At 32.2% G+C, this 13,617-nt stretch overlaps 2 protein-coding genes across 2 annotated transcripts; one reads left to right on the top strand and one right to left on the bottom strand.

Moving 5' to 3' along the window:
• Nucleotides 1-3,662: 3,662 nt before the first annotated feature.
• LOC107904958 (uncharacterized sugar kinase slr0537) lies at nucleotides 3,663-6,743 on the top strand. The gene is made up of 8 exons (XM_016831504.2): nucleotides 3,663-4,211; nucleotides 4,753-5,016; nucleotides 5,101-5,172; nucleotides 5,276-5,314; nucleotides 5,477-5,584; nucleotides 5,804-5,901; nucleotides 5,983-6,094; nucleotides 6,316-6,743. The coding sequence occupies exons 1-8, from the start codon at nucleotides 4,065-4,067 to the stop codon at nucleotides 6,589-6,591; spliced, it is 1,116 nt and encodes a 371-aa protein (XP_016686993.2). The 5' UTR covers nucleotides 3,663-4,064; the 3' UTR covers nucleotides 6,592-6,743.
• Nucleotides 6,744-6,865: 122 nt separating this feature from the next.
• On the bottom strand, nucleotides 6,866-9,321 carry LOC107904957 (proteasome subunit alpha type-1-B). Its single transcript, XM_016831503.2, has 2 exons — nucleotides 8,741-9,321; nucleotides 6,866-7,536 (listed from the first exon to the last, which is right to left on the bottom strand). The coding sequence occupies exons 1-2, from the start codon at nucleotides 9,089-9,091 to the stop codon at nucleotides 7,048-7,050; spliced, it is 840 nt and encodes a 279-aa protein (XP_016686992.1). The 5' UTR covers nucleotides 9,092-9,321; the 3' UTR covers nucleotides 6,866-7,047.
• Between the last annotated feature and the right edge of the window lie 4,296 nt (nucleotides 9,322-13,617).

The following is a 13,617-nucleotide window of genomic DNA, read 5'->3' as shown; positions in this document are numbered from 1 at the left end:
TAAAGTATAGTAGAACATATTATTTAAAAATTTGTATTGGTATTGTTGCCAATGCAAGAGGACGTGAGTTCAAGCGTGCTGAACCGCGTTTATCCTCTTATTTAAAGGTTGAGATAAGTTATGGGTAATTCTAAGCATTGTATCAATTAGAAACTTTAAATACTTTCACAATTAAATTAGATTTTTTTAAAAAATCAAGTAACAAATAAACCTCATTAATACATAATCTACTTAATTCATGAATGTAATTAATAATATCCATATATTCCATATAATTAATCATCATTAAATAAAATGAAAATTGGTAGAGGACTTATAAATAAATACTAATAATTTTATTTGAAAATAATTAAATATTAATCAATTATAAATTAATGCTAAAATCCTAAACCCTATACTTGAGACCTTAAACCCACTATCCTAAATTCGAGAGTTTTTAATATTTGTTTATAATAGTTACATTTAATGTTTAATTATATTTTGGAATAACATTTGGTACACTACCAGTGGAGTTTTAAAACTCCACAACCAGGGTCAGAGGTTGACAAATATCTTATAATGTATAGTAAATATTAAAAAAATAAATATTAAAAAATATATATATACATGACAGTTTTTTAAGGTTGTTGTGAAATAAATAAAAAACACATTGCCAGTGCACCAAATACTAACTCGTATGTTTAAATAAAATTATTAGTATTTATTTAAGAGTCTTCTATATTTTTTGTTTAATATAATGATGATAAGTCATATTATTATTCTTCAATGATACATGAAATTTATACACCAATGATGTATCAAATATTATTCTTATTTTTATTCATATTTTATACAAGTTTTTCGTTTGTAGTTATAGAAGGTGAAGTAAGATTATCAATTTTGTGAGGTTTATTTTTTTAACATGTTATTTTATTTTAATTATTATTATATTATTGTAAATGTAGTTGTGTTTGGGATATTTAATTATTATTTATGTGATCTAACTAAGTTTTTGTTGCTCATCAACCAAGCCTTAACTCAATTATAAAATTATAAAAAATCTATTGATTTTATAAAGCAACAAATATCATTTTGATGACATTTTTGTATTTTTATTCAATCAGCCCTCTGTATAATAATTCATTTATCTATCAAATTTTTGGATATTACATAGAGATGGTTGTTAACACCGTCATTCGATACACCTATACATCATTTGAAATTTAAACTATTTTTTAATTTTAAAAATTTTAAAATTAAAAAATATAATATATTAATAATATTAATTAGTGATACTTAAACTGCATTTATAATAAAATTTACAATGTAATCTTATTTATTAAATATTATTTTTATTTAATAAAATATGATTATTATATTTGTATGATTAATAAAATATCTTAACTAAAGTTTGTTATTTTTATTTCACGTAGGAATATAATTAATTTTACTAAAATTTAAAACGATATTTGAGCTAATTTTATGAAGAGTGTACTTCATATTTTATGATTTTTGCCATTATAGATGAAAAATTATTATAGAAGTTAAAAGTAAAATATAAATAAAACCAGTTCTACAACCAACTTAGCTGCTATAATGAAAAGTTGTTATAGTTGTTGATTGCTATAGAAAGTGCTACCTACATAAAATCTAGAAAAATATATATATTAATGATATTTGAACCCAAAGTGTCATGATTTTTATTTTCTAAACTTTACCAATTCAACTAAACTCTCGTTTATTTTTATAAATACATTTGTTACATAATTTTTTCACTAATATTATGAGTATGTCATAATGTAGTTATATATTAAGCTTCTAATCGAGTTGGCATAATAAGTTAATTAAACACTTACTCAATCAGGTAATGACTAAAATAACATTGCTTTATAAAATAAATAATATTATTTTGTCATGACAAAGTATTTTGATAGTGATTGTGAGATTGAACTCAGTGATGTGGTTCCAATATTGCGGTTACTGTTGATTAATCTTTGATCTCTTCTATTGGGCTCTTTTTACATACGATGGTATTTGTGTAATAATTTGTAACGTTTTATTCATTATGTTATGTTTATGTATTATTGTTATTTATGATTAATGAAAGTATTTCTTAAAAATATAATAAAGAATATTTGGTAATCAAATTGTTTAGTAATGGTTAAATTAATTATTGATAAATTTAGTATATTTGAATATTAATTATATATTAAAAATATATTTAAATAAAAATTCTATAAATTTCTTTCACAATAAAAAACTTTAAATTTCCATAACATCGATGAGTTTCATTATGGTTTTAGATTTTATATTATTTTATATGTTTATTTGATTTTTATTAGATAATAATATCTTTTAATATTATAATTCACAATTTGATACATTCTTAAAAATTATTTTTAATACTTGATATTATATTTCCAACTTTGTATATTTTGTAAGTAAAAAGTTATGATTCATAGTTATCAATTTTATTAGATACTTTTTTGTGTTAAATGTATTTTATTATTTTGATTTTGAATTTAAATTTTTATTTTTAAATATTATTAAATATTATAATTGATTAGTAGGTAATTGTGTATAATAAAAATTTAAAACTTATATATGCTAAAGATAGGGGAGGGATAAAACTAAAATAGTTTTACACTATTTTACATATTTTTGTACGATTAATATTTTAATAATTTAACAGTTATATTTTATATTTCATATCTAAATTTATAATTTCTAACTATTTGTTTATATAAAGTCGTCTATTGATCAATAAATATTAATATATATAATATTATTGATATGATAGAGATATTAGACCGGTTCAAAAATTTACATACATGACAAATACAATTATATTGATAAATTCAATAGTTGGATCATTAAAATATCAATGATACAAAAATATGTGTTGAGGGGGATCGACTCCTTCGAAAGAAGTCTTCGAAGTGTTGTACTCGGGGACGTCGATCCGATCCCTCAACAATGGAAGGTATTGTCTCGCTTGGGGATTTTGTCTCCCACTTGAGGGAGCACCTCGATTGGTGGAGACCCACTTAAGAGTTCTGCCTCCCACTCGAGGGAGGGCTGGCTCAAGTGGTACAAGGTTTGCTTTAAAGTCTTATATATGGCATTGGTTGGTAATTTGATTTATGTCGTACCTAGGTACCTCCGTAATTATTCATATACTCAAAACTAAAACTTATCCTGAATCTTGCAGATACCAAATTGCCACAAAACTGAGGCGCTTCCTTAGGTGGGAGACGAAATCTCTTAGAGAAATAATACTTTTAATTGTTGAGGGAGAAATTTAAAGTATTATTCTTGAATAAGCAGATTTTTTTTTTAATCTGATTTTGTTAGACGTGACATGATGGAAGTTATTTCCTTTTGTACAAATTCATGCACTACATGTAAAAGAAAGGTGTGATTATAGTCGGCACAATATAGCATCAAAATTCCTTGGTTTTGAGAAAGATCGAGAGCATGTGCATGATTTTCCACATTCTTTAATGTTGCTTTGACAACCTTTAGGGCAAAATCAGTCAACACCTTAATAATTTTAAAGGTGGAGTTATATCCTCTCATTTAACCTATCAAAATCTAAAAAATTTACTCATTAGAAACCAAAAACAAAAAGAGAAAAGTTTCCCAATATAAATCGAAGTTATTGGACCGACATCTTACAGAGCAAGTCAAGTTCATTTTAATGTTTACTTACCAACTGAAACTTGCCCACAGTGGATTAATCATTAGTATTTAACCCACAAACCCCCAATCACAGTTAAGATTTCACACCATTTGGAGCCAAAAGGCCCATTTTTTTTATAGTAAAAATCAGTAAAGAAACAAAATAGTAAATAATAAAAAAAGGGCTGAATAGGCCAATAGGGGCGGTGAGGAGTGAAGGGCAGTGGAAGAGCCCACCTGACGCAGTGCTGAGTACGCATGTTCGGGGCTTTGCCTATATAATACTACATTCGCTGCAAAATCCTATAGAGCCTGAGCCTGAGCCTGAGCCTGAGCCTGAGACTACTACTTCAAAGGAGACCCTTTTGAGGGAGTCACCAAAGGCCACCCAGCGGCTAAAAACTATGGGAGCAGAAACCTTGGTTAATAACGGGGAGGCCAAGGCTCCCCTTATCCTGGGACTACAGCCAGCTGCCCTCATTGATCATGTGGCTCGTGTCGATTGGTCCTTGCTCCATCAAATTCCTGGTGAACGTGGTGGCTCCATTCCGGTATGTTCCACTTTTTTTTTTAACTACCCGTTTCATTAAATTCTTTTCTTAATTTTGTGTTCCTATTTCTTTCTATTATTACTTGCTGTTTTCTGGGTTCACGCTCCTTCGTTTTAATTTGTCTTCGTTGGTGTAATTTCGGGGTTATTGACTTATTTTTCATCAAGATTACCCAACTTTTATTCATTCCCTTCTCCCCTCGTTCTGCTATGTTCTGGACCATGAAAATTGAAAAGGCTTACCAAATATATCTTTTTTCTTTCTTAATTGGTTGATGCATGCGGGAGCTTTGTCAGTAACTACAACTTTTATGGTAATTTTAGGCTTGCGGACAAGACTTTTTTCTGGTTAGATTCTTATGTTCTTCTACTTGTTCTCATGTTTCATAGTCGTCAATCCCAATGACATTTGCTCTTGTCTCCCAAGTTTTGTCCCTACTAAATCAACAGCTTTCAAGTTTCAACCATTGAACTGCAAAGTTTTAGATTGTTTTCTTGTTTGATGAGCATGACAATTTCAGACAATGGATTTGATAATGTAGGTGGAATTCAAGGAGCTTGAGCATATATTAAGCGAGTTGAAAAAGCATATCCTTACTTCAGTTGATGATCCATCTCCTATGAAGACTATGGCTGGGGGAAGTGTTGCAAATACTATTCGTGGACTTAGCTCTGGCTTTGGTGTTAACAGTGGAATGATCGGGGCCCATGGGGATGATGAGCAAGGCCAATTGTTTGTAAGTAACATGAACTTTACTGGAGTTAATATTTCGAGACTGCGAAAGAAGAGGGGACCAACAGCTCAGGTGAACTTCATGATACAATTCCTATGAAATTTAACTATGCTTTGAACATACTGAAACTTTCTTAGTGAATATGACATGATGCAGTGTGTTTGCCTAGTTGATGCATACGGCAATAGAACAATGCGCCCTTGCCTGTCGACCGCTGTAAAAGTTCAGGTGAGTGTTTTTGTTTTTCAGTGTAATAAACTGCTTTCTGATCTATGTCTGTGCCATACCAAGTACAAACTTACAATCAATTTTCTTCCTCGTTGTTTTTCAGGGGGATGAATTGACCAAGGATGACTTTAGTGGTTCTAAGGTGACCAAGGAGTTTTTTTTTTATACGATTATCATATTCTTTTGGTCATTGTTTTCAAATGGCCTACATAGAATGTTCACTTTTTTACCACATTTCATCATTTAGTCCTTGGCAGCTGGTTATCGCACAGAATTAGACTTAATGATGTATCTTTCATTGCAGTGGTTAGTAATGAGATATGGAATATTCAATTTGGAAGTTACTCAAGCAGCTATAAGATTTGCCAAACAAGAGGGTCTGTCTGTCTCCATCGATTTGGCCAGTTTTGAGGTAATTGGATTATCGATTTGTTTTTGCCCACGGTTGGATGCAATGTTATGTACAGAGTGAATTATAATGTAACTTAAAACAGTTCCATTCACAGAAAATAAAACATTTTAAAAGCATCATAATAGTAAATGCTTCGACCTTATGGTTGATATTCTAGTACAGTTCTCTATCATGGAGCTCTTCAACATTTTATCTTATGAAGTCTGTGACTTTGCTCAGATGGTTCGGAATTTTAGAGAACCTCTTCTAAAGTTACTGGAGTCGGGAGATATCGACCTCTGCTTTGCCAACGAGGATGAAGCAACAGAACTACTAAGGTGGCTGTGATTATTTTTCAATTGCTGCTGTAACTGCAGTCGGTAGTAACTGATACATATTTTTCAATTTTACTTCTTTAGGGGTGAAGCAAATGCTAGTCCTGAAGCTGCACTGGAATACCTGTCCAAATATTGCCGATGGGCTGTGGTTACATTGGGGGCCAACGGATGCATCGCAAAACACGCACAAGAGGTTGGCCACTCACAACCTTGTAAACTAACCAATGTTTTTTCGTACTTAGCAGTCTTTTGTTGTTAAGAGATTATCAATGCTTCCCATTTAGGGAATGCCTTTGTACTTGGTTACTTACTAATCCTCAACTTGGAAAGTATGGCCAAATTGTGCAGTTTGCCTTTATAGATGATATATGCATAGCTGAAGACCGGCAAAACTAAAGATTCTTAATATGACAGGTTGTCCGAGTTCCGGCTATAGGGGAGACAAAAGCGGTTGATGCCACAGGAGCTGGGGACCTCTTCGCTGGTGGTTTCTTATATGGATTGGTCAAGGGATTATCACTAGAGGAATGTTGCAAAGTGGGCTCATGTAGTGGTGGTGCAGTGATTCGTTCACTTGGGGGTGAGGTAACACCTGAGAATTGGCAATGGATGTATAAGCAGATGCAGATAAAGGGCCTACCACTTCCTGATATTTCGGAATTAATGTCTCCACGATCAAACAAGCATTGATTTTCACTTCTATTGCTGCTATTTAATAATTTTTTTCCTGAAGAAAATGGCAAACCTAATCAGTGTTGAATCATCACTGAATTATTCTGTAGAAACTCCTTTGCAAGGACTTACATTAAGCGTTTATTATCAGATGCAAAGGCCTTATGTTACATCATCTTTTCCTTCGATGTACTAAATGCCATCATAAATTTGTCATTTTATGCACGAATCATTAAAACACTTACCCAAATTTGATCTGAAATTTCTTGAACATGCAATTCCCTAGCAGAGATTGAGGCAAATTTAAAAGTCTCAGTATCTTTGAGCATAAATGTAAAAGTTTCAGGCCTAGCATTTGAATGTTTGCACCAAGGGTAAAAAGACAATTTGCGTAAGAGAATAAAAGAAGGAAATATCCAACACAATAATGTTTACAACTGCCTAAACATGGATGGAACCCTGGTTCTTGCATCCTCAAATATCCATTGGGGCCGCACCTTCATCTGTAGAACCACCTTGATCAGCAGCAGTGCCCTGCTCAGTGGCAGCCTCCTGACCTGTAGCAGCATCAGGTTCGGTAGCAGGGTCTTCTTGCTCCGCTGCAATCTCGAAGGTATCGATGATTTGTTGTACAGTTCCCTGATCTAATACATGGAACGGTTCTCCAACCCCTACCACAGCAATTGTACATATTGAGCTTTTCAGAGTTTCTCCTTGCAGGGTCTCCCTTATTGCCGTAATAGCATCTTTCACCAGATCATCCCTCGAGGAGTCTGTAAAGTTCTCAAACCTCCGTTCCAAGTATGTCTTTGCAGCTTGTGACCGTGATCCAATGGCAAAAGCCTGGTATTCGAAGTAATTCCCACTTGGACAGTTATAGTAAAGATGAGCCCCAGATTCATCCAAGCCAGCCACCAACAGGCCAACACCATAAGGTCGTTTCCAAGAGCGTTGGGTGCAAACCTGCCACCAAAACATGAGCATTTTACTTTGTACAATTGCACAAACAAATAAGATTATTATGCTTCTTTTGAAGAACTGCTTAACACTTTAACTTTCAAGAATCCAGTAGGATTGGTGTTCCATTAGATATTGCTAGCTTTAACATCAACTATGTTTCGTTTAATCAGGGTTAAAAATAAAAGACACACACACCAAAAAAACTGAAAACTCACTAGCTATACAGAGAGAAGATTTATCAACAATCATGTTTAATACCAAGATGGTGTGCAGATAACCTCGAGACTCGACAATGACATTTAATTCAGTATCACTAACAACATCAGCAATTACATCAACAAATATACAGAGTCCATATTGAGTAATCCTTTGAAAGTTGGAAAAATGCTACTCGATCATATAACACCAGCGCAATTAAACCTGAGCACCATATGCTAATGTCTTTGAGTTCAGTGCTGAAACCACTAGCATATTGCAACCTAAATATAGCTTCTATTCTTACATCCTCTCAATCATTCGATTTATAGAAATGTAAACTAGGTATCTAAATGGTCATTGTAAGGCACTCGTAACCATCAACAATCTTTTCAAATTATCCTTTTTATGACATAATCCATTGCCTGTGTTATACTGTGAAGTTTGGTCACAAACAAAGAGCAACTTCACAGCAAGTATGAGATTGAGGACCTAGACACTTCATACCGGGTACACTCAACCTCTTAGCTTCAACTTCAAAGTGAAGTTAACTCACTAACACACACTTACATTGTAGCCGTTTTCTATTCGTATCATCTTAGTCGTCATCAAGTAAAATTTTCTTCTAATGGTAAACAGGTCGTTGGGACATTATTTTTACTTTGTTAATCATCCACTGGTTCACCAAAAATGTAATTACTGATATTTGCGTATAGTTTCCACATTACTTGATCAATCAATGTTTCCTACATAATAGCCTTAAATGTGAGCTAATTCTCATTGAGAGCAGATTTGCAGTTTTATTTATTTTGAAAGCATTGCTCGAAACCTTCATGCTTGTCAAGACTTCAGCAAAGAACCATTTAGGGTTTAAATCCTTAAGTCATTTCCAATTTCTAAAAGGAACCCCAAAATCAGCATCATCCGTCGGCTTAAGTGCACTGAAATTAAAGCTTAATATTTTCTTCTAGAAAATGTACAATGATTGAAGATTTTAGGAAATGAAAAAGACCTGTGCTTTATCGGCGAGCTGGACGACGAGTCTCCCAACAGGAAGCGGCGATTCGTAAGTGAAGCTGTAGTTGATACACTCGTTTCGCATATACCGAGAGAGCACGCGACCGTCGGCGGTGAGACCGGCGATGGCGACCCCAATGTGGTCGTCGACTTTGAAGATCTTCTTCTGATGAGAAGACAATTCGGAATTAGCCTTGTTGACGCAACCCAACACCACATGGGTCTTGGATCGGAGACCGATCGCCGCCGAACCCTGCTTCACGGCCTCCATCGCGTACTCCACTTGAAACAATCGCCCAGCTGGGCTCCATGTAGTGACGTCGGTATCGTACTGGTTCCTGAACATTTTCCGTACGACACCGATTCAAATTGCTAGCTTTCTTCCACTGAAAATCTTTGCTTTTCCTCTCTCACTACGTTTCACTGAGGCTGTTTTAAGAGGGATTTTCTTCTTTACTTCTTCTTCAAGGCTTGAGAGAGAGAGAGAGAGAGAGAGAGAAACGTGAACACCAAAAACAAAATCGAAATGGCCAGCCCCATTCAATGGTTCGGTTCAGCCCTGTTACAATCCGAGTTGGGTCGCTCAACAAGTAAACGCGGCAACCGGCCGATTGGCTATCCAGAAATGGGCCATTTGTCTTTGCTTCATAGGCCTATTGGATTTATATGTATTTATAGTCAAAGCTCAATTCTCCCTAACACAGCTATTTATGTATTTTCTCGTGTTTAAAACCATCCATTCCATATTCTTTATTTTTTTTTTTGGGTTAAATCCTATTAGTGAATTAATTTTAATTGATGTGTTTTTTAAATTTTGAAATTTGAAAAATAACAGTAATTAAATTTGTTTGATTAAATTTATTTATTTAAATTATATTATAAGTAATATATAAAAATAAAAAAATTTTAACTCATTAAATTCAATAATTATTGTCTAGTGAGAATTAAAATTTTAAAAGTTAAAAAATCATTAAATTAAAGTAAAAAAATTAAATCAATTGAGATATTCATCTTGAGACATTCATCTTGATATGAAGGAGAATATAAAAACTTGTAACAATCTACTTACATATTCAACATAAGTGAGAAAGATCAGCCATGGCAGCTTATGTCATAGTTAATGGCACCGGCTTTATTTGGATAATATAATAACAGTGGCATCAGTCTAGTGTTATTTCTAGACTTACATAACATGAAGGGTTAGATTTGGTGCAATATACATACATGGATGCTATAATCAGCATCTAGAGTAGCAATAACATGCAAACCCTAAGACTTCGCGGAGACAGGCGCCACTTAAGGCACCTTCTACATTCCTGCATTGTCGGTTACAAAGTAAATTGCCCGGACAAAAATTGGTTGCCCAAGCTCTACTTCGCCTCTCGCAAAGTTGTGCTTCCACCATTTTCGTCCCTGTTGTTGTTCCACAAAAACGTTAAAGTTTAACCAAACATATCTTAGCATTAGATCAAATTATATTCAATAAGTATAGATTTCTAAGTATCGGACGATTATAAAATGAGATGGTGCTTAATTACCGGAGTAAACCAGGAGGAGGAAAGATAGGAAAAGGAAGGTATAGTTTGGAAGAGGACCCAATAACTTAGCCATTTCAGTTGATTTTTGTGATATATGAAAGTGGGAGTGTAGAGGAATGGAGGGTGGTATTTATTTGTAGAGTAACTAATGAGATGAATGAATGTGAGGAAGAGGTGCATGATGATGATGATGATGATGATGATGATGAATTTCTCCACCGATCAGGTTATTCACCTTTAGAACAAAACAACAAAGAAAGAAAGCTGTGAAGCAAGTAACATCATTTATACATGTCTAAGTAAACTTGGGACTGTTGTCAGACATGGGGTCTCTTTCGGAACCGCTTGAAATGAGGAAAGGGGTGGGCTTGTCGAGCATTAAAGACAAAAGAGACCCACCCAAATGGAAATGAAGGCATTCGAGTAAGCCCAGAGTATAATTTTTCTTTTCAACGTGTTTCATTTCCTATCCATTGGATACCCCTTAGGCCCTTACCGTAGCCTAGTCTTCTTTATTTGCTCGCCCCAATCCGACCAAATGGACTGACCGAAAGATAGAGAAGAAGATGATGAAAGCGTTAGTAAAAAGGATGGAGAGGGAGAGGCTAGTGATGAAGATGATGCTCTGAAAATTGATGAGAGCAGACTTCGGAAAGCTTGAGAAGCGTCTATTGATGTGGTTCCTTTTAGAAAATCAGTTCATGTAATTACTCAATTGAACTGTTTGTGTTCGTGGACAATTTGATTGTATTAGATGAATAATCTAATTGTGGCGTAATTTTAGTTCTGCAAATTGACTGTATTTACGTAGATAAGAAAAATATAACATTTTAAATTAATGCTGCTTATTGATTTATTTTACATTTGAAATTCATTTTCTATGCAATAAATGCATTCTAAGCTTCCTTTTCTAGTTGAATTAAAACTATTGCAGTAGTGATTTAAAAAATAATAATGAGATATTTATTCTGATTCAAAAGTAACTATACCATGAAAATAACTAGACTAAAAAAAGACATTATAAAAGTTTTAAATTATTTCATTTTTATGAAATTATTAAAAATATATTAAACTATGATTTTATTAATAAAGTAATAATATTGATTTATATAAATTAATTAAAGTGTATTACACAAGTGAAAAGCAGTGTCCAACCGTGAAACAATTTCCCTTGTAAGAAATATTTTCAAGCCATGATGTTGCCACTGGACATTGAAACAAATTATTGGTGTATCTATCAATCTCTTAACCTATTTATAAAATTTAAAACTAGACTGATGTATCGAATAATTTTTTTAATACAAACTTTATTTTGAGAATATAAACCTATTTAACTCGTTGCAATCATTTCCTTTATATTGCAAATTAAATGTCATTTAAAAACTTAATTCATTCATATCAAAATAACTTCTAGAACCTCGCATTTAATCTAACATATTTTGGAATAACTGAAACAAATTTTTTAGGGGTCGAAATTAAATTATAATTTTTACGAAAATAAAAATACAAGTTCACCATTTGAATAACCTATATATTTATAATTCTTAAAATATTAAATTAAATTTTTATCATTTTTAGGGGAACTAAAGTATAATTTTATTTTTACTAATTTAAAATTTTAAAAATTTTAAAGGGCCTAAATGAAAAATTTTCCATTTTAGGGGTCCCTACCCGCCCCTAATATTTATTTTACATCTTCTATGCGAAAGTATTCAATTTTCATAAGGTTTTCTCGACTGCTATTCAAAAGGTCCAATAATGTATGTATATTGGACTTTTTGTGGACTTTTTGGGACAATTATAGATCTTGGGAGACAATTCTGATTGGTCAATAAAAATATATTTCAATGCTATTTTTTTATTTTTTTATTTTTTCGGTCAATAAAAAAATTGAACAGTAATTCGAATTTGACCTCCTTGGATTAAATTATTAAATAAATTGAAATTAAAAAAATTCAAGAATTAAAGGGATCAATAAAAAAAGGTATGTTAATTAATCAAAGGTCCAACTGATCACCACGTCTATATTGTAAATATGCGGTTACAGATAATCTAGCCAAAGTAATAGGAATTAGACCTAAGACGATTCCAAATAGAAAAACTTCAATCATTTCAATTTATTTGAAATAAGAAAAAGAAAGGTAATATCTATCCCTAAATATTAATTTCTATTGCTCATGAATATCAATACCTAATAATTGATAATTAACACGATAAGGAGCTATAGAATATATGGAATAGGATAGAAAGCTTTGTTTTTATGAATAGTTTGTTCATTGAATTAATTCTTCATAATATACATATTTTGTTTTGAATGCGGTAAAAGCAATTCCTAGAGAAAGAATATAAACAAGCAAAAGGCTTTTCATCCTTTTTTTCATCATACCTAACCTAACTGCTCTTGATGTTGATAAATTCACAGATTTGGAATTTTATTTCGTACACTTGAACCTTCTCAAACTGTTTCTTTTTAAGAACAAAGAAGATTTGTGCAAAAACAATATATGCCAAGAAGAACAAAAGACCTTGGATGTGTAGTACGTGGGTCTTGAAGTACTATTTCTGTATCCCCTAACCAAATCCACCTACATTAAGATTAATTGTTAATAGTTGATCGAGTTTGATACATTCACCCTCTGAAACAAGAAATTGTAGTCTTGGGGGTATAATATCAACCACTTGATGTCCATCCAAGGCATCCATTATTGTTATTTCATACCCCCATTTTTTTCTTTTTGTATGATTTTGCTTACTATACTTGTTGCCGTGGCATTATAAACAGTATTATTACTTTTGTTCCCGTCGGGATAAATCTGACCCTTTCCCCTGTTTCCGCCTATATATATAGGATGTTTTAAGAAATGAACATTTTTATTACTAGCATGGTCCGGGGAAAGAATAGGAAATATGATTTCACTATATTTTTTACTAGGAAAAGGACCTATCACAAGAATATTTTTCTTATTGAAACGATATTTCTGAAAAGACAAATTACGGTAATTATCAATATCTCTTAATTATCATTTTTTCCTCCACACTCTAAATATTCATTAGTGTGCAATGAAAACAGTTTTTGATTAAAGTTTTTTTGTTTTCCCGATATCCAATGATTAAATTAATGGAAATCAAATAAATTATATCACTCTTCTTTGTATAGTCCTAAAAATAGTTTTTGTGTTGAGATCGTGTTTTAATTTTCCCATACCATATATTTTTTTTACTTTAATTTATCTCATATTTTGTATGATAAATTATGAATGATAATTAGTTTATTATAATCCTAACCTTGAAATATTAAAATAATATTTATTTAATATAATTAAAGTTAATATTT

This window comes from Gossypium hirsutum, chromosome D05, assembly GCF_007990345.1.
Source record: "Gossypium hirsutum isolate 1008001.06 chromosome D05, Gossypium_hirsutum_v2.1, whole genome shotgun sequence".
NCBI classification, from domain to species: domain Eukaryota; kingdom Viridiplantae; phylum Streptophyta; class Magnoliopsida; order Malvales; family Malvaceae; genus Gossypium; species Gossypium hirsutum.
This window is presented reverse-complemented; position numbering and strand designations above follow the sequence as displayed.